At 35.4% G+C, this 22,236-nt stretch overlaps 1 protein-coding gene across 1 annotated transcript in view; it reads left to right on the forward strand.

The window, feature by feature from the left end:
* The window catches only part of PIK3C2G (phosphatidylinositol-4-phosphate 3-kinase catalytic subunit type 2 gamma), a 268,815-nt gene that overhangs the window by 177,396 nt on the left and 69,183 nt on the right, over nucleotides 1-22,236 (forward strand). Inside the window, exons 21-25 of the mRNA XM_014451731.2 lie at nucleotides 2,863-2,955; nucleotides 4,387-4,516; nucleotides 9,223-9,359; nucleotides 11,151-11,320; nucleotides 21,663-21,819. Of these exons, the coding sequence (XP_014307217.1) occupies nucleotides 2,863-2,955; nucleotides 4,387-4,516; nucleotides 9,223-9,359; nucleotides 11,151-11,320; nucleotides 21,663-21,819 (687 nt within the window). The remainder of the gene's footprint in view (nucleotides 1-2,862; nucleotides 2,956-4,386; nucleotides 4,517-9,222; nucleotides 9,360-11,150; nucleotides 11,321-21,662; nucleotides 21,820-22,236) is intronic.

A 22,236-nucleotide genomic window follows, 5' to 3' on the forward strand; every position in this document is an offset into this window, starting at 1 on the left:
TGTCACCTACAGAGCATTTTAGTCTGTCCTTTGGTCTTGCTGAACAATAAGAGGGTCTGAAGGGACATACATCACATCCAGAGGTGCAATAAACGTGGCAAAGTTAATAATCAGAGCCCACATCTGGTTGGCTATCAGAGGATCCATACTGGAAAGAGTCTCTATGAGTATGGTAAAACCTTCAAACAGACCTGTCAGACAGTGGTTCATCTGAGAATCCACTGATAGAGCAAGCTGTATGAATACAGAGCGTGTCATCCCTGTTCCCATCTCATTAAATATCAGAGACTCCATGCTTCCGAGAAGCCTCATAAACATGATGAATGTGTAAAAGCCTTCACTTCGAGCCCCCTACTCATTGACTATCAGGAACCCATACTGGAGAACAACCTTCTGAATGTAATGAGTACAGGAGGCCTCTATTCAAAGTAAAAGCCTTTTCCAACCTCAGGCACTTCTCAAGTGAGAAACTTTGCAGTTGAAATGAGTGGTGGGGAAAGCTTTCTATTCCAATGGAAACCTTATCAACCATTACAGAATCCACACTTGGAAGAAGCTTATGAGTTTAATGAACATAGTAAGGCCTTCAGTGAGAATAAATATCTTATTTGGCACCAGAGCTTCCACACTGGGGAACACGCACATAAATGTAGGCAGTGTAGGAAAGCCTTCAATCAGAACTCTCAACTTGTCGACTATGAGCAAATTCATAGCAGAGAGAAAAAAAAACAAATGCAGTCTGGCAAGGCATCCAGTCTGAGTAGATGTCTCATTTTATGCCACAGACCTCACACAAGCACAAAGCCTTGCCTTCAGCCTCCCTTTACCCTTTGTCTCTCTTCCATAGACTTGGGATGCCCAAGAATTGAATGAGTGGTATTTGAAATCCATTGATCTAGACTCATTTCTGGCCTAGCATAGACTTTCCTAATTCAATACCATGACAGAAGGTCATATGTTTCCTGATTGACTTATTTTTGCAGCAAGAATTCATTACCTACCAAACAGCAACCCCACCTCCATTACTGTAAAATCAAACTGATTTAGCAAGCAAGGGTTTCTGTTTGCTCTAGGATTAGCTGAGATTTATGTTGATAGGTTAAGAAATAGATCCTTTCCTCTCAGCTAATACCGATCTCAGATTTCTCAGAAATAATGATATTCAAAACAGATCCTTCAGCCCTAACTGGTTTGGCTCAGTGGATAGAGCCTCGGCCTGTGGACTCAAGGGTCCTAGGTTCGATTCCGGTCAAGGGCATGTACCTTGGTTGCAGGCACACACTCAATAGGGAGTGTGCAGGAGGCAGCTGATCGATGTTTCTCTCTCATCAATGTTTCTAACTCTCTATCCCTCTCCCTTCCTCTCTGTAAAAAATCAATAAAATATATTTTAAAAAAAACAACAGATCCTTCAGCATGTATTTTCTAAAATTTTTTAAAATATATTTTTATTGATTTCAGAGAAAAGGGGACAGAGAGAGAGAGATAGAAATATCAATGATGAGAGAGAATCATTGATTGGATACCTCCTGCACACCCCCCACTGGGGATCAGGCCTGCAAACCAGGCATGTGCCCTGATGGGGAATTGAACTGTGACCTCCTGGTTCATGGGTTGATGCCCAATCACTGAGCTACGCTGGCTGGTCCCTTCAGCATGTATTGATGTCATATTTTAACTGCGTTGATAAATTGAACATATCAAGTTATTTTCCTTTCTTTAGTATTGATTGTACTCTTCACTGTGAACATGAACTCTCTAATAGCCTAAACACATACCGCCTTTTAACATTCAAACAATTGTGAGAATATACAAGGAGAATAAGCAATAAGGAAAGCACAATGGAAAGTAGTCAATATAGTAAAGGTGAATATAGAAATGCAAAATGCAATTGAAGGAAATGAAAAAGGAAAATATATGTTGTACTCTTATTTGTAATTGTAAGAAAATATCTATCTATATATATATAAAAGCCTAAGCGACAGAAGGACCGGTCAACTGGTTGCTATGATGCACACTGACCATCAGGTGGCAGACGCTCAATGCAGGAGCTGCCCCCTGGTGGTCAGTGCGCTCCTACAGCCAACTTCCCACGGCAGCCAATCCTGGCCCTGATGGCCACTCCCCCCAGCAAACCTCCCAGGGCCTGATCTGCCCTGATCACCAGCCAGACTGAGGGACCCCACCCATGCACAAATTCATGCACCAGGCCTCTAGTTCATTAATAAAAAGAGAAAAAGGATGCATTAATTTTTTTTTAACTACATAATTAGTGTCAGGCACAGTAAAAGGTATTTTATATCCATTAGCTCATATATCTATTGTAAATATGGTGAGGTAGGCATTGTTATCACCATTTTATAGTGGGACACAAACATTTTAGTAACTTGCCCAAAGTCTTACAGCTAATAAATCATAGAGTCCAAATTTGAACTCTATAGCTCTATATTCATTTTCTTAATATGCTGCAGAGCAGATATAGTTAAAAGGAAATAAATTTTTTAAAATAGCAATTTTATTTTTTTATATTAACCAACTAGCATAAACACAATACCTACATACTATACTACTTCGTTTATTTAAATCCCCAACATAACACCACTGTTCAGATAGAAAAAAATGTAGTTGAAGATTTATGACCTGCCAAAAAGCTGGCTTTTCATTTTCCAAGTAAGGCTTTGGTTGGTAAAACTAAAGTTGCTTGTGTTTTTTAAAAAATAAATAAGTTTCTTTGTTCCAAAGTGTAAAAATTATTCATATGTGTTCTATTTGTTCAAATAAATTCTGCAAGGTGCCATGATTTCCAGGAATGTGTTCTTTTTGCTTTATTTTGGTAACGGTTTTTCTCTTCTCCTCTTGTAGGCATGTTCATATTTCACATCTAATGCTTTACCATTGAAGATTACTTTTATCAATGCTAATCCAATGGGCAAAAATATCAGCATCATTTTTAAGGTACAGTAACTCCTAAAGCATCAAATTGATTACATTGGTAGAAATATTGATTTATTGCTCACAAGAAAATTACTGGTGCTATTTTCTGCTGGCAACAACACAAAAGATTCCAGTTATTTTTGATTTTGCATTTTTTACAGAATTATAGTACATGCCAAACTATGATTGGCACTAAATCAAACATTACTGGCTTAAAGTCAGTGAACCTTCAGTGCAAAATTTAAGAAAATATGTTTCAATAAGCAAAATTATACAATCACTTTTGAGTAGCACAGAAACTGGAATGTGTGGTGAGCCCGAGGACGAGAGCTTTCTTTTGGCCTAAATACTAAATTAGAATCAAAATTACCTGTAACCCAAATAATATAAATTAATTTAACATAAAATTATTATCTGCAAGCACTTGCTGATTTTAGTAATTTGGGCTGGTTTTTGTTTCTTTTGAAATAAAACATAAATATGGGCCACAGCAGTCTTTCTCATGAATCTCAGGGGAAAACAGAGTCAATGGTTATAAACAAGTAGGAAAAAGGGACTAAAGAAGAAACTAAAGAATTCGCCAGTCATCCAGCTCATTTAATCAATTATTCAACCAAACCAGACAAAAAGGTCTTCGAGTGATATTTTTGGTGGATTCTGACTATTTTTAAGGATAATAAGACATCCAGTTTTTTCCTTTGAACTGTGTAACCTCAAGCAATAATGGTTCAATGACACTGCATATTTGCTGAAGAAAAAACAACCTGGAATCTCATCTTGGCATAACTTTCTGCATGTAATTTAGAAAGCATTTTCAAAATAAAAATTCTTAATGGTTTAAAGGCATAGAACTATTGTTTCCCTTTGGACATATTTCATTTCTTTCACCAATGCTAGAAAATCTCCCCTTTATCATATCTAATTGTTATCAGAGACCATTTACTCTGAAAATTTGTCAACTGCCCTCATAAGAGAAGCCCGTGACGCAGAGTCTGATGAATCATGTGTGTATGTTTATCCTCATAGTTGAGAAGCTCTTGGTATTCTGTTTATCAGTGCATAAATTTATGACATACCAAATAATGTTTCAATTAACTCTCTCCTGGCTGAGTCTGAAATTTGGATAAACATTTATTCAGCCTTTCTTCACTACACGTTGAGTCTAAGACATTGCACATGGATAATAAATTGAAAGATTATCAGAGAACAACATTCCAAGCAGCTTCTACTAGTAATTTGGTGGCTGAAGCTTCTGTAATCACTTAAAGGAACATTCTCATTCTCTTTGATCTTCCATCAGAAACACAGGTACTGGGAGAGCTAATGAAATAATTGAAATCACTCTAAATTGGCTAAAAATGTATTCAAAGGAAGAAATGACATGTATTATATCTGAAAGCTTTTAATGGCAGTCATAGAGAAACCCAGAGTCTATAATTTTGTTTTGAACAGGCTGGAGATGATCTTCGCCAGGATATGCTTGTTCTGCAGATTGTCCAAATGATGGACAATATTTGGCTGCAGGAGGGCCTGGATATGCAAATGATCATTTATAGATGTCTATCCACAGGAAAAGGCCAAGGTCAGTATAGACTAGATAATGAGAAGACTTACATCATTTCTGTCATGCATTTACTGGTAAAATGCCACCAAACTTTCCACAGTGCTCACTTTAGGCTATAAATTTTAAAATCCAAAGAACTATACATTCTCGTTCTTCTTTTTAAACAAGAATTATTTTCAAAAATAATAAGCCAAAATAATTTACGTAAAGCATAATGTCCTTTTAGATATTAATGAGAAGCTTGACAACCCAAATGTTAACGGTGATCTTCTTTTGTGTGTCTTTAAGATTAGTTCATTAATAGCTAACTCCTATCTTTTCTCTTTTTCCAAGATAATAGAAAAGCCTATTAATTCAAAAAAAATAAAATTGTCACCTATTGATGCAAAATTTTAAAAGTTGCAAATGCTTAAAGGAGTTCTAAAAATTCTAAATACATTGTAAACCTGCACTTAATTTCTAAAAGACTTTAAAGTAAAATTTAAATATCAACAGTCAAAGGTGACCATACATGCAAACTTTTAACATACTTCAGCATTTCTTTTCCTTTATAAAACCTAAGCCATTATTGTGGAAATAGAGCTACATTTATACATATTACCAATGAAAATAATGTTAGCAGTCCACTCAAATTATTACCAAAACATAAGAGATAAAAGTTGCATTTAATTACAATCATGCTGAAATATATATATATATGTATGTATATGTATATGTATATGTATATGTATATGTATATGTATATGTATATGTATATGATATCTTTTTGACAAGTGGTCATTGCCATTTAGAATTTCATTAAAATAATTGGTATGAGTTATAGCAGATACCTCTGCATGAGCAAAAGTATAAAAATATCATAGAACTAGAAAAGGGACCTAGAACCATGTAGTCATTTTTTTTTATTCAAGCAGAGATATAATTTAAACCCATCATCACAAAAGAAGACCTTTCACTGCCTGCCTCTCCAGTTCCTGACATCCCACCACTAGTCTCAGTACCCCAAATAATTGTGATTTGAGATTTTAGAGCCAGGTATGGAAGTACCTTCTAGTTAGCTTAACTTGAAACTTGAATTACAGTATGACTCTATTGTCATACTACCTAATAGGGCTATTGTTTCCATGCCAACTGTCCCACCCCTGGACCATTTCTCAAGCTCTAGTTCCTAAAAGAGTCTTTTTATCATTGCTACTCTGATATCCTTTTATTCTTTGAGTTTTACTCTCCCTTTTCTCATGTGACCTAATTCTTTCATAGCCTAATATGTTGAAAGTGTAAGAATAAAACTAGATGAGCCAAGCTGAGCTTTATGATGTCACATGGATCACCTTTTCTTCATAAATTGAATACATCACTGACTTCCATGGAATTCTTTAGTTCGATCTACTCATTTCTCAGTTTATAATCATAGAATGTAATAGAGGCTAAATCTTTTGAAGTTAATAAAATGATTCGGGAAAAAATAACTGTAGACTTGCCCAAAGTTGCAGATGTCATAAATCAAACAAGTCATTCTTCCCCCATCTAACAGCAATCTTCTATAGTTGTAAAATTTCAAACAGCATTATGCTAGCAAATTATTTCTTCAAGAAAAATAGAGATCATTAAAGCAAATGTCATTTTTTAGGTTGTATTTTTAATCATGTTCCAAGGCTTAATAAATATCTACTGTTCTCAAGGAATGTCACAGAGTAAGGTAGAGAATACTAAAATGATATAAACAGAATTGTAGCCCTTAAGGAGAATATACTCCAGGCCAGAAGCTTACAAGATTTTATCAACATTATTGTTGATTATAATTCTCATGACTAATACTATATAATAAAAGCCTAATATGCTAAGTGTCTGGTCGACCAGTCGGCCGTTCAACCAATCAAATCATAATATGCTAATGATATGCTAAGGCCATTCAACTGCTCACTATGACGTACACTGACCACCAGGGGGCAGACGCACTGACCGGTAGGCAAGCTTGCTGCTGGGGTTCGGCCGATCGGGACTGAGTGAGATGAGCCAGACATGCCCTGGAGCCCTCCAGCATTCCCTCTCTGGCTGGCCAACCTCCCGCATCCTTCCCAGGCCCCAATTGTGCACCAGTGGGGTCCCTCCACCTGGCCTACACCTTCTTTCAATCCGAGACCCCTCAGAGGATGTTGGATAGCCAGTTTCAGCCCAATCCCACAGGCCAGGCCAAGAGACCCCACTGGTGCACGAATTTGTGCACCGGGCCTCTAGTTTGTATATAATCTCCTAATGGCTTTGGAAGAGACTGTCAAGGCAAATAAAAATTCTTTATAATTTATGTTAATTCTGGCTCCACAAATTTCATTGGCATAAAAATTCCTTAGGGGAATTGGAGTAGCAAATATAACAAAGCCCCAACCAGAGTTTTAAGTCAGGCTCACCACTTGGGGTGAGGGCAGAGGTACTCAAGTTTTGGTGATTGAAAAGCTGCTCTATTGTTTCTTATGCATCCCTTTTTGAGAGCCACTGCCTTTTATGATACCATCTTTAAAAGTTTTGCTCTTAAGAACCTTGCTACTTAAAGTATGACCCATGGACCAGCAGCATTGACATCACCTGGGGACTTGTTAGAAATGCAGAATCTCAGGCTCCATCCCTTTCTACTGAATCAGAACTTACATTTTTGCAAGATCCCCGAGTGATATATATGTGCATTAAAATTCGAGTAATGCTGCATTAAAGGACTGTAAGAATGGAACCATGCATATTACTCAATTCGCACAGAATTATGTTAGAAGTATTTAAAAGGTATATGATATGTACTAACTTAAAATGTGTAAAAAGTAATTTATGGTTTTAATTAATAGGCAGAATTTAGCCATCATGATTGTTATAAATTGGGTACAAGGTTTTCTGAATAGTTAGCAAAGCAAGGCTTATGATAAATGACTGGGGATTTAGCAAAGATTAACTCCCTGAAGACAAATGTGGCCTGAAAAGTAACTGATATTGCTATAGCCCATATCCAAAGGGTGCAATGATCTAAGACCTAATTTCGGGCATGATCAGATGTGAGGCTGCAACAAAACACTTGGGAACCAGGTAGAGGTAACTTTCCTTTAGGAAGTGTTACATGGAGGAATTGGGAAAATTAGGAGGGAAATTTTCAGGATGAGAAAGAGAAATCGCCTCTTTCCAGAGTAATTTTGTCACTACTAAATGTAGTGCTTTATATTTGCTATCTCACTTACTGTAAATACACATGAGAAAACCTACACACGAGCCGATTACTGTTGAAGAAGGAAATAGAGGTGTTATATTAAGAATGTGCCCAGGATCCAGGATTTATCTCTGGGGTGTTGTTTCTCTTTATTTTTATTTATTTTTTTTTGTTTTGGCATATAGGTTTTATAGGTTATATTTGCAACATTCAATTCCCACTCCCCATGTTTAAGTTTCTTTCTAATCCTGCAATGTAGATGCCTAATGGTCACAGCTGGGCTATTGGATATTAAGAGAGATTAAGGCTGCAAGGGGCAGCCACTGGCCAAAACCAGCCCAGGGAAGTGTTTCATTTACCAGCACTGTGATCTACTTGTTTGTTGTTGTTTAATTGAATTTTTTTAAGGTAGACCATGAAACAGTCAATTTTAAAAACTCCACCATCTCTCTTTTCATATAATTACATTTGTGTCCCTGGTCCCTTTGGGGATTTGGGTTTGCAACTCTTGCAATTGTCAAGATGGTATAAGTCATTCTGTACTTTAATATCTTTCCATGACTTTATTTACAGAACTGTACATTACAGGTTGTTTTGGGGACATTAGTCCCAGGAAAGTCTTAAATACTGGGTTTAAACTGCTATTCTGAACAGAATAAAAATCAGTGGGTTTGAAAATATATGCATTTCAATGACCTTATGAAAACAATGAAAAAGAAGCCTTGATGGATATATATGGCCAATGGAGCAAAGGTCTATTGAAGTTAAATCCGTATATGCTTCCTTTTAAAAAATGATTATCACCCAGCCAGCATGACTCAGTGGTTGAGCATCAACCTGTGAGCCAGTAGGTCACGGTTGTGGCCTGATCCCCAATAGGGGGTGTGCAGGAAGCAGCCGATCAATGATTCTCTCTCATCGTTGATGTTTCTGTCTCTCTTTTCTTCTCCCTTCCTCTCTGAAATCAATAAAAAAATATTTTTAAAAAATGATTATCATATTTTCTCTTTCATGCTGACTGAGAAGGAAGGGCAGGTGACTCTTGACCTGTTTACTGCAGAGTTATTGTGTTCACACCTAGAAAATGACCATTTAACAATGAAGCTTTTATGAACCTAAACATTGATTTTTATAATATATTTCAAGTATTTGTTATGGAGATTGCAAATTTTTCCTTACCAAACTTGTTACACAAGTTTGAATGTCCTCCCTTAAATTGTAAATGACCACACAAGCCATATATTAATGAACCTACAACTCGATTGAGCCATCTAAATTGGCTCTCTATGGTCATTTTAGAAAAAAACATTAAAGCTCTTTCTGACACGTCTGATCCAAACACAGCAAGTAGCCCCATTGTTCACCAGGATTTAGGAAAAATTAGGGAGGAGGCCATCTAGAGAAGGCTCCTTCAGGAAAGATCTGGAAAGGAAAAGGGTTCTCTAAGTCGTGCTAGTAACTCTTGCTACCTAGATGAAGATGTATTTCCTACGCATCCCTCATCATGGGAGGAAAGAATTATTTTTTTCTCACGCAGGATTGGTGCAGATGGTGCCCGATGCTGTGACCCTAGCAAAGATCCACCGCCACGCTGGACTGATGGGACCGCTGAAGGAAAACACCATCAAGAAGTGGTTCAGTCAGCACAACCACTTAAAGGCAGATTATGAAAAGGTTTGTCCAGCTGGAGCTAATTTTACATAATGCGCTTGAATACGAATATGCTCTGGTTCATTAGAAATTCTGATTTATGAAAAAGTAACTCCGAGTTCTAATGCACTCAGTCATCAGCCTAGTAACAATGACCCAGTTTAAATGATAAATTAACCAGATAAAAATTTCTGTTTTGTTTTTCTTCTGGGTCAAATTCCAGGCTATTAATAAAGACTCTCTTTGCTCAATTGCCTCCCTTATCTCACCTAAAACGATGCTCCTTCAACTACGCCCTTCAAGTTACCTCTGCCAATTTATACACAATCTCCCATTTCTAGAAATCTCCCTCCTTCCTTTGCAATACATTTCTTCTGCCAGGCTCTACTTTTTCGTGCCTTATTCTTTCAATGTTTGCAAAATGCATAATAGAGTTTTAATTTTTTTTATATCTCAGTACTTGACAAAGCATACTGTTTTATTGACTGCAAACATTTCCCCCCACTTTACTTCCTCTTGGCATCTGGCCAGCAGTGTACAGTTATGTGGGTTCTATACCAGGGCTCTGGGTTAAGGGGAGGGTTGCTTAGAGCCCAGCCTCATTCTGCCTACCAAGACTGGAACTAGTACATCTGGGTCCACCCAGAGGCAGAGGCACTTTTATGCTAATTCACACAAAGATACAATATGAGCCGGCATTAAACTTGCTCAGACTGTTCTGAGCACTGAAGTCTCCTCACTCTAGGAAACCCTTCAGTCCTTGCAAACCATGGTGACTGTTGGGAGGCCAAATAACAGAATTAGAAGTTATCTTGAAATCTATTTTTAGTTATTCCCCACATTGTAATTTGAGTCTTACACAAATCTCCATTTTACTGTTTTAGGTGATTCCACATACATTTGCTCTTCAGAGCCATGATGTGAACATATTTTATCTTCAATTTATAAGTGAAGGCATCTAAACAGACAGATTATGTGGCTTGCCCAGACACCTAGGGTACCTGAATGAAGGTGTCCCAGCATGTAGTCCAGTGACATAGACTGCCTGTCCAGCAAGTCAGCCACACCATTCGAGGGGACTCATAACTGTAGCCCAACCAATCACGCATGGTTACATCAAGGGTACTCATGGTTGAATCATTGATGAAAATGATGCACAACCAGGATACCACGTTGAAAACATAGAGTAATTTTGGCAAGATACCTCTGTTCATTAAAGAAGCATAAGCCACAATTGACTTAACAGTAATCTGTTTCTACCGACACAAGCATTCATTCATATATACTGTACCAAGACACTTTTAGACATCGACTAGATGATCCATTTGCATAAACAACTATAAACATAAAATATTACAGATATTTCAACATAGCTTTTTCTGTGTTAAAAATTCAAATATTAAACAGCTGATATTTTACATTTCTCTGGGATAGGCAATATTAAGTCATATTGTTTCTTCTTTTACCTTGAAAAAAATCATTCAGTAATGTATTTTTGAGACATCAAAAAAAATCACACCAAGAATCCTCTCTAGAAATTCTGAAATTTAGCTACAGATGAATGAAAGAGATATTTTCCTCATTTCAATGAAAATATGTATCTATTAGGCTAAAGAAGATATCACTTCATGTTCTTCTGTCACATATCAAGAACTAGTTATTTAATTATACCTTTCTCTCAGCTGAAATCTAGAAGTGGTTCTTGATTATGTAATTTTGCTTTCCTCATACTTTTTACCATTAACTCTGATGTGAATGCATTTGCTCATTTTTATGTGTGTGCTATTCTTGTGTTATTGTTTTTCAATTTATTAGGCCTTGAGCAACTTTTTCTATTCCTGTGCTGGCTGGTGTGTGGTAACGTTCATCCTGGGAGTCTGTGACCGTCACAACGACAATATCATGCTGACGAAGTCAGGCCACATGTTTCATATTGACTTTGGAAAAATTTTAGGTCATGCACAAACATTTGGAGGGATAAAGAGGTCAGTGCACAAATAATTTTTATTACAGTAATTAAGTAATATCTTAGAGTGATATATAATGGCATAAAAATCCAGCATTTGACTTGCTCCCAATCTCTCAAAACCCTGAAGAAAACAAACAATTAAAAAATCTAACACACTAAAGGAAAATTTTTTTCAATAGATGGTTAATGGAAAAATTTGTTTCCTAAAATAGTTAGTGGACTAAATTGGTCCTCTCCTATGCGATACTAATCCTGTTCTAGTCTGAATTATCTGAAATACAATATTTTGGGGGGTTTTAATAAACCTTGAATAGACAATGAGGCATAAGTTTATGGTCTCAATGCTTCTGATATATTGCCCATATCATTCACCACCCCTGGTCCACATATCATAAAACTTGCACACTTCCTGAACCCAATCAGTCTTAAATCGTTGTAAATATAGTTAGTGAGCATCTAGATCAAGAGTCTGGGGCTACAACATTAAACAAGACATATACAAAACCTGATCTCTTTCTAGTAGAGATGACAGGCATTAAACAAGTTAACATGCAAAGAAATAATATGAGGAAATAAGGTATTTAATTTTTTATTAAGAAACTGAAGCAGAGAAATGGGATAGACAGTGACTGAGGCAGGGATGCTGTTTTAAAGAAGCCTTTTGGAAGAGATGAGAAGCAGCTGTGTAATGCGTGGTACTTGTGAAGATCCATGAGAAGAAAGAAAAGCAAAACTATCAACCGTTAGCATTGAAATAAGCATGACATGTTCCAGTGACAAGAAAGCCTGAGGCCTGAAGGTGAGATAGAGAGGGGCAGGCAGTAGGAGGTAAAGGTGAGGAGTCTGGTGGAGGCCAAAACAAGTAGGCCACTGAAGACATGGTATGGAGGTTGGCTTTTATTTTAAGTCCAGGGGACCAGTTAGGAGGCTATTGCAATAGTTAAGGCAAGACCTTAATGGTAAAAAGTGATGCAAACTGACAGATTTAGGATATATTTTTAGAATGAGCCACAGAACCTGCTAATTGTTTGGGCTGAGGTGGGGGCCCAGTGGGTTAGAAGAAGAAAAGAAAATGTTCTAGATTGACTCCTGGGTTTTTGGTTTTAGCAAATAATTATATCATTTACTAAGAAGGAAAAAGCTGTTGGTTGAATAGATTTTTTAAATCTTATTTAAGCTGAAGTCAAGGAAACCAGAAGCATAAGGCCAATGTCCCTTGCTTTAAAAAGGATACTTCATATAAAAGTAGAAATGGGATCAAACCATTCCAAAGACTAATCAGTCATTTAGCTAAAAACAGCACCTCCATAGAAAAAATAATAATGTCTCCTACAATAGAATGTGATGAACTTTCTCCAGATGGCCATACTTTGGTATTAAAATGCCAACATAAACTACCTAAGATGGATCTTTGAGAATAAAATTGATTTCTTGCTGGACTATTGCCTTTTCATACTCATACATACATCACCATTTCAGAACATCTCTCACTAACCATCTGTGTAACTCTGTTTAGGAAAGGTTTGCAAACATCAGGCTCTCCTCATGAGTCAGCCCAGCAACACTCTCATTTGGATTCCTTGCCCAGGTGTCCCTGAACCATTCCTCTGAATTCCATTTTCCAGAAATCTGGAAAGCCCATCTTCATGCTTAGACCAAATCTGAGGCTCCTATAGACTTTCTAACTTTGAAGAAAGAAAGAAATCAAATGTCAGTAATGAATATAAAGGTTTTCACATCCTGTATGTAAACAAGCAATCCTTCCTTATTGGTTTTAATTATGGGATTTAATTATGGGATTAGATAAATGATTCTGGGAACATTTGGCTAATCCCTATAATGAAAATACTGACAAATTTCACCAGCTTTCTGAAACATAATAGTTTTTCTTCTAAAGTATTGCTTAATTATTATCTTCATTGCTCTATTTTCTCTCACAAAGATTCAAATTAAAGTGGTTCAATTATGCATACACAATTTTTCACTCAAATTTCCCCTGTAACAATGATTTCTATATAGTCATTTTTCATTGCCTAAAAGATACTCTTGTAATAAATTCTAAAGTTCAGCTCAGTTTTTTGATAACTTTCTTTTAGAGGAAAAATTAAGACCGGTCTTTATTGGTGATGTTCATTGCTCTCCTAACTCATTGAGTCATACTTTTTAGTCTTTCAGAGCATATTTCCATGTTCTATATCATCTTTCACTTTCTCAATACTAAACTTGATGAAGTATTTCTTATAGCTTTCTTTTTAGATACTTTTAGAGAGTGTATGAGCAGTGGTTAAGGTCAGGTACCCCAGAGATAGATTGTGCGGTGTGTTTTTTAATCTGATACTAACATGTGCCAATGATATGACCTTGAACAAATGGCTTCTCTGTGCCTCAGCTTAGTCATCTATAAACAGATTGTTTTGAACATTAAATTAATTGATGTATGTAAAGAGCTTAGGAGAGTGCCTAGCATTGAGGGGTCTATACATGTTTATTGTAATTAATTATAACTAAGTATTCCAAATGAAGTGACAAGAAAAGAGAATGCATCTCTAGGTGACAATTATTTCTTTCATTTTAAATTATCAAAATATATTTTGGTGCTTTTAAAAAATTTTTTATTGTTGAAAGCATTACATGTGTCCCTTTTTTCTCCCATTGACCCTTATAGCCCACTCCCTTTTGAGAGTGTGTGCTTTGAAAGTCAAAAATTGAACTATTAGTCCTTTAAGTTCTCTGACTTTGAGGCTTGTTGACTGACAGACTGGATTGTACTATCTGTCAGGTTTAGTTAGATGGTAACGTATTTCACCAAATCATGCTTGACTTCAGAAATAACTTTAGACGTAAGCAGAGATGCGCTGGACCAGCTTCCAAGAGCTTGTTGTGTCTATTACTTCTCAACTCCACATTCAATGACATCACATTGGTAGACTAAAATCAGCCATAGTGGGAATGTATACATGATGAAAATTGGCAAATGTTAGAAATCACAGCTTTTTTCTATAAAAAAGTGAACTAGTTATTAAATATATACCACCACACATCATCCATTTAAAACATATGAAAAAATCATTCCAGAACTCAACAAAATAAAATGCAAACTCTGTTCTTTTCTTGTTAAATTATTTCTAGCCAGGATGGTCTAAATATTATATAGCTATCTTCTTACAACATGGTTTATATTCTTTTCAAGTATCTATGATCATTTTGACATTATCTTCAATGGTTAATTACCACTGATTTAAAGATTTTTGATGTTTTCTAATTTAAGTATTAAAATGTTTATATTCTAAATATTCTCAATTTAAAACCATCTTTGGAAAACAAAACTCCCTTAGCAGATTAAAATATTAATTTTTGTCTTGGTCTAATCATCCTGGTTTAGTGCAATATTCATAGTAATCCAAATGCTATACAGGTATTAATGATCTTCCACATGCTTTCATTACTATCTTAGTTTTCTCTGAAATTCTCTGAGTCGGACTTAGCCAGTTTGTCTCAGTGGAGAGAGTGTCAGCCTGTGGACCAAAGGGTCCTGGGTTTGATTCTGGTCCAGGGCACATATCTCAGTTGCAGGCTCCTCCCCGACCCGGGCCCTGGCCAGGTGATGTGTTTCTTTCACATCAATGTTTCTCTCTGTCTTTCCCTCTCTCTTCCACTCTCCCTAAAAAAAGTCAATGGAAAAATATCCTCAGGTGAGGATTAAAAATAAAGAAAGAAATTCTATGAGTCTTACTGGTTTGTTATTCACACAATTGTTTAATAAGAAGCATTGCAATTCTTTTTACTCAAAGAAGGACTCATCTAAATTTTCTAGAAGAAACATACACCTTCTAATAACTCTTCAACTGTGAGTGTCTTAAATGCATCTTTGTATCTTAAGCACCTAGCTAGCACCTGACACTTAACAGAGGCTCAGTCTTAGTTGATGACTACAAAAATGCCATAAACTTTATTTCTTTTGACCTGAAAAGTATAATTTTTCTAAAGACAAAATTATTAATAACTTGGCATATTCTGTTTTATGACTGGAAACTTACCAAGGGATTTTTACGTAGTGGTCACTCTACATTTGGGAGTCTGTGGGTTAAGACACAAACTTTGAGACACACTACCTCATATCATGAGGATGGCTACTATCAAACAACAGGAAACAAGTGTCAGCAAGAATGTAGATATAGTGACACACTTTTGCAATGTTAGTGGGACTATCTAATGCTAGTGCTGCTGTGGAAAATGGTATCTCTATTCCTTAAAAAAATAAAAATAGAATTACCATATGTTCCAGCAATTTCACTTCTGCATATATATCCCAAAGAATTAAAAGCAAGGATTAAAACAGTATTTATACATCCAAGTTCTTAGCATCATCATTCACAATAACTAAAATGTAGAAGCAACCCAAGTGTCCAACAACAGATGAATGAGTAAGCAGCATGTGTTATATACATACAACAGTATATTATTCAGCCTTAAAAGAAGAAAATTCTAATGCATACTACAACATGGATAAATCTTAAGGACATTATGCTAAACAAAATAAGTTCAGTCACAAAAAGGAGAATACTGCATACTTCCACTTATAGAAGCTACTTAGAGTAGTCAGAATCATAGAGACAGAAAGTTAAATGGTGGTGGCCAGGAGTTAGGAGAAAAGAAAAATGAGGAGTTATTGTTCAATGAGTATTGAGTTTCAGTTTTATAAGATGAAAAGAATTGTGGAGATGGCTGGCAGTAATGGTTGATTCCACTGAACTGTACACTTACAAATGGTTAAGATGGTAAATTTTATGTTATATTTTTTTCTACAACAATGAAATAATTTTTTAAAAATGGCATACTATAAGTATCACAAAGGCTCTGCTAATCACAAAGTCAGTTCTAGGCAAACTCCTCCTAGCATTTGAATAGCGCTTTGGGTTTTCAGAGTGCTCTCACATAGACTATTTCAAGAAATAAAGGTTGTCATTGCCATTTACTTCCTATTATTTATTCCTCTTCTACTTCACCTCATTATTCCACTATGTTTTATCACCTGGATTCTTTTGAGTAATTTTATTTATATCCATCTGCCCCTTCTCATTAGAAATAAAAAAAAACGAACAAATAAAATCAACAGTTTCTCTAGTTGAAAAAAAAAATTTATTCAAAGGGAGACTTGTAGGTTTTCAGATGTAGAGTTGGGGATGATTGAGAAAGGAAGAAAGTTTTGTGAGAGAAAGGAAATAAAATGAAAGAAATGATAGAGGGAGGGAGAGAACAACTTAGATAATAGTATAAAGACTCTGCCTTCTTGCCTATGCCCCATTGTGAACAAAGTTTGCTTAAAATGGAAGGCTCAAGTGCTGACTCCTGAGTTGGTCTAAGATACAATGTGCCTGTCAGTATTAGCATTTCATAGCCCTGAGTCTGAATCTAGTGATTAAAGAAAGAATGCAAATGTCTTCTGAGCAAGAGTCTAGTACAGTGAGGCCTTGACTTACGACTTTAATTAGTTCTGTGATGGAGCTCGTAACTCAAATTACTCGTATGTCAAATCAAAAAGTGAACGAGTGAGACATGTGATGCTGGGCTGATGTTGTGGCGTTCACTGTGACTTTCGCTGCGCCAACTAGCGGTGGGGTATCTGAAGCTGGCTCGTAACCCGAATTTTAGCTCACAACTCAAATAAAAAAATCGGCCGAGAGACAGCTCGTATCTTGAAAAACTCGTTAGTCGGGACACTCGTAAGTCAAGGCCCCAGTGTATAGTAGTAAGAACTTCATCTGGTGTTCAACTGAAGAAAGAGTACCTGATCTTATGCCAGGGGAAAAACTCCTGGTGTTAAACTTGTAAAAGATAAAATGTCCATTTCAAGTTTGATACATAAATTTTGATCGTGCACATGGTAAATTTTGGGGGTGATTTAAATGTCTCAGAGGTAACCTGGGACTATTTTTGATTTTGCCTTCATCTTAGAACCTAAAGTGTGATACCATAATCCAATTTTACCCAAGCATTATAGTTTTGATAACTTTTTCTTCATACCCATGTTAACTTCTATTCCAAACAATTGCTGAAATTCCCTTGAAAGCATAACTGTACATTTTCCCTTGAATTCAAGTTCAAGGGGGGAAATCATGGGAATTTGGAGGAGCTGACCAGTCTCTTCCTGTCCTCATAAAATCCTGATCTACTATAAACTCACACCCAAAATATCTGACTTAGGAAAGTAGGACTAATAATTTTGAAGAGGTAGCTGTTTTAATTCCCATTTCAAATAAAGGAGATGGTGTATCTGAGGCCACAGGAAACTCACATCATGATCTAAAGTTACTCAGCAGTTAAAGATGAGTGACCTCCCAGAGTCTAACTTAGGACTCACAGTGCACTTATAAAAGAGGCTAGACTTTGGGAGAAAAACATGTTTTAGGTATAAGATATTATTTGTTAATAATTGCCAAAAGCTTGGACATCTCACAGTGTCACAAGTTGTTTCTGTAATAGTACATAAACCCTTATGTTATCATTATATTGCACCTATGAGGCTTCCTGTGTTGTCTAATTATAAAAGTCTCTATCCTATCCAATAGAGATTCCAAATTGCCTTCTCAATTAACTCATGGATATTAAAAAGGAGACTTGTGTTGGACAGCAAAATGTGCTCTCTGAAATGTAGGTCATTTGTGACATCAGGAAAAGTGTATACTTAAACATTTCTCAAAGTACTCTCTAGTCATTTATTTGTACTCTAATTTCACCAACCACTATGATGAGAGTCTGCAAGTTTTAGAAATTTTAAAATAAGATAGTATAATATTACTATGATATTTCCAGGGGATAATAATATATGAATTTTATGAAATAAATAGTAATTTCAGTAATAAAATGTACCTCATTACTGAAATGTACCCCATTTTGGTTCCAGGTATGAACACATATTCAAACACTCAAATCTTTCAAACCTGGGACTAAAATTTGTGTACATTCATTTACAGACTTTATTAGTTACTCAAATAAATTCTAGATGAACTGTCTTACAAAAGGAAGAGATAAGTATGTTCACAGAGCCCAGAAGACTGATTCTACTGTCATGAGTCCTTAATAGAGTTGTCTGCCTTTCTATGCCACTCTCCATATCACCAATATTGAAATATGTAGTTCTCAAATTGTTGTGGATTATCACTGGGAGAGGTGAAAGAAAGTTCTCCTTAGTATGGTGCTGTATCATCCAGGGTAGGGAACCAGATTCTAAAGGAAATAGTCAAAATTACCACTTAAATCATCATAATTACTTGAAATGCATTAGTTTCATTAATCCTCAGAGGAACTCTTTGAAGTAACTACTGTTATTTTCTCTAATTCACAAATCAAGAACTAACTTAGTTGTTATAACTTGTCCAGACTATTGGGCAGTAGCTCGTATGACCCTTGGGAAGATGTCATGTAGGAGACTGATATTCCCATTTCTCAATAATCCCAACACATCCTGTTGACTCTCCAGCATTGGCACAAAATGGCTGCTTCATTAGTTAGGTCCAGATGACATAGTTCCTGAATTTATGGCCATGATATATAGTAAATTCAAATCTTTAACAACTGCAATCCAATATGTTGTAAGATGATTGTACTGTGAGAGGCATTCAAAACCTAAGCCCAAGTGTTAAAGTAGCAGAGCCATTTTCTCATCCATGGGCAATATACTCTGTTATGTGTGAAAGGCAGGCATGATTGCTTACTCTCTTTTAATTTTTTTCTTACCTTTAACAAATGTAAATTCTTAATGATAATTATCTTGGTATTCTTGTGACTTTATATGAAGGGATGATATCTACAGTATGGTTAAAATGGAAGTTTATCCATAAGTAATAACAAACAATAAATCATTAATTGTCCTGATATTTCCCATATCAATTTATTTAACTCCTTAATAAGTAGTATTTGTAATAGAAATATTCTTAAATTTCCCCAAAACATGTATATTTTAAAACTACTACTCATTTCTCACCACTATTGGAAATATATAAAATACTCTCAGCAATTTTACAGAATAGTGATTTCAACAAAAGACTGATCATGTTAATAAAAAGATTAACTTTGACAACAAAATGACAAAACCATAACAAATAAGTTTGTTCACATTCCCTTCCCACATAAATGTTAAATTATCACAAACTCTTCACTGTGTAAACTATGTTTATTTATTGTTTCATTCATTTCATATAACAGAATACCAACAAAAATGTTGTTTGAGACATTAAGAACACAAAAAAGAAAGATAAAATATTTCTTCTACTCTTGAAAATCACACAGATCATTTGTGAGGAAAAAATTTATAAGATTACTAGAGATTATAAAGAATAGAATATATTAGCTATAGGGCTAGGTAAAAAGGTAAGGCAAAGTAAAAGAGAAATCAGCAAGGGGTAGGTTAATTACAGAAGACTTCTTATAAGAAAAACATTTTTGATCAATTATCTAAGTTATTGGGTGTTTCCTAGAAGTAGGAAACAAAACAGGTAGAAGGTCAAAGCTATAGAAGCAGGAACAGGTGGGTCTTGGACAAGTAATGGTTAAAACAATAATCTGAACAAAAGTATAGTCACAACAAAAAGTTTTTGTGTATTCGCACAACTATAAATGAGATATTTTCTACATATGATTCAGAATTCAGTAATTGTATAGACTGTAAGAGATCTAATAGTTTCCAATCTTCCTTCTTGCAACAACCAATTTATTTCTCAGATTCATAAATATTGCTTAAACTTGAGCTATGGGCTCTAGTACATGGATTCTGCAATCTGGGATTAGGTTCACATTTGAGTAGACTGATAAACCAATTCGCAGCTATGACTCCTACAGTCTGTAGAAATGGGGTAGGGTTTTATTTCACCTGTGAGGCTTCTTTCCATTTATAGAAAAACTTCAGTCTAATTTTGTTATTTTAAAAATTGCTCAGAAGTTAGCCATGTAGCATGATTGAGCATTAACCTATGAACCAGGATTTGATTCCTGGTCAGGGTACATGCCCGGGTTGCAGGCTCAATTCCCAGTGGGGGGTATGCAGGAGGCAGCTGATGGATGATTCTTTCTCATCATTGATGTTTCTATCTCTCTCTACCTCTCTGAAATCAATAAAAATATATTTTTAAAAAAAGGAAGTTAGCCATGTAAATCATATAGGAATGATGCAAGATTTATATTGTTGAGTACACTGAAAATTTAGACTATGATATTTAAACACAGCTAAAATTATGTTCTTCATTATTATTATTAGTTTACATTTCTCTAACTTGGATATTTCTTTTGTATTTGACTTTCACTATGGTGTTTCTTCATCTGATTTATAATGTTGGTTGCCATGAAAGAAGGAAATGTGTTATCACACAAATTTGAACATAACTACAAGAACTTTCCAAGAAAAATCAATTTGGTGAAACATTTTTCTCTATTGAAGAGAAAAGCAAAAAGTAATTCAGGAAGTTGTAATTTTAAGACTCTTAAAATTATTTCAAAAATTCCATTCAATAACCCTTAGTTAGGCCAAATCAGCATAAAAAATTTTTTGTATTTTTCTTATTCAGTGAGTGAGGCTTAATCACAGAGAGGTTTCCAATCTTTTCTTTGATAGTTTCTATTAGAAGTGCTAACCCTTCATCTCAGGTCTCTTTGTGTCTCAAATAACATGAAAAAAAAAAGACAAAACATTAAGGGAACCATCTCTCTGGTCCTTTGCTTACTTTTTTTCCAACCATGGGATTATAGGGGGCGATGTTACTTATATACCAACATGGTCAGCTTATATTTCCTCCTATCCGATAAGTAATTTTATTGGGACTAGTGTGAAATGAAATATGGCTACGTCTTTTTTTCCTTATTAAGCATATGATAGTGAATTAATAATATCTGCTTTTTTCATAGACTGCCTTCTGAAAGAACTTGTCATTACATATTTCAGCTTTTATGTGAAACTCTTTCCTAAAGGGTCAGCATATTTTCAAAGGAAAAAAAAATGATCTTTCTGATCATTTCAAAATTTAGTAGTAAATGTATTTTCTGAAAATCACCTTTATTATTAATTTGTCCTTACATTAATTTTAATGGATAGTATTCCCATCGCATATAACTTGGAATTAAACATTTGAGACAATATAGGCTGACATTGTAAAATAACTTGTCCTTCCCTCTCTGTTGCAGGCCTGCTATATTATCCAAAGTCTGCAATTAGTTTCTCCAGTTGTCCCACAATGAATGAGGTTCATCCATTAGAACAGAGAGAAAATAGCTACAAAAAATTAATGGAAATAAGTTGTTGTAACTGCCTAATTTAATCCTACAAAGCACTTCTCCTGCTTAAGGTTGCTATTGTTTTTGGCTTATAGGGACCGAGCCCCTTTTATTTTTACTTCAGAGATGGAATACTTTATTACAGAGGGTGGGAAAAACCCACAACATTTCCAAGATTTTGTGGAGCTTTGCTGTCGAGCTTATAATATTGTCAGAAGGCACAGTCAACTACTCTTGAACCTCCTAGAAATGGTAAGTCCCTTGTGGCAATAACAAAAATCATAAGCTTCATTTATGTCTGTCTTTGGGCAGTCCATTTTTGCTAATAGCTTGGAGTTCCCCAAAGAGCTATTCAAAATAAAAAGAAATGAACAAACTAAAAATACCATTGTATAGCTTATAAACACATTTCTTAATAAGTCATTACATTAGTTCACAGTTATTGTTGAAACATTTCTATTCAATAATATTGATATAATCAGGGGTTATCTCAGTATATTTTTATTAAATCAAGGACAGTAATTTAGAATATTGTATCAGTTGTATTGTTTTCAGATTTTTTTCAAAAGTGCTTTTAAAAACTATCACATTCACACATTACGGCAATCCAATGATGTAAACAAGGCAAGGATTTTTCCTGGCTCTCTCCTAATCACTGCCTTTGATCAC

Source organism: Myotis lucifugus, unplaced genomic scaffold (assembly GCF_000147115.1).
Source record: "Myotis lucifugus unplaced genomic scaffold, Myoluc2.0 scaffold_10, whole genome shotgun sequence".
NCBI classification, from domain to species: Eukaryota; Metazoa; Chordata; class Mammalia; order Chiroptera; family Vespertilionidae; genus Myotis; species Myotis lucifugus.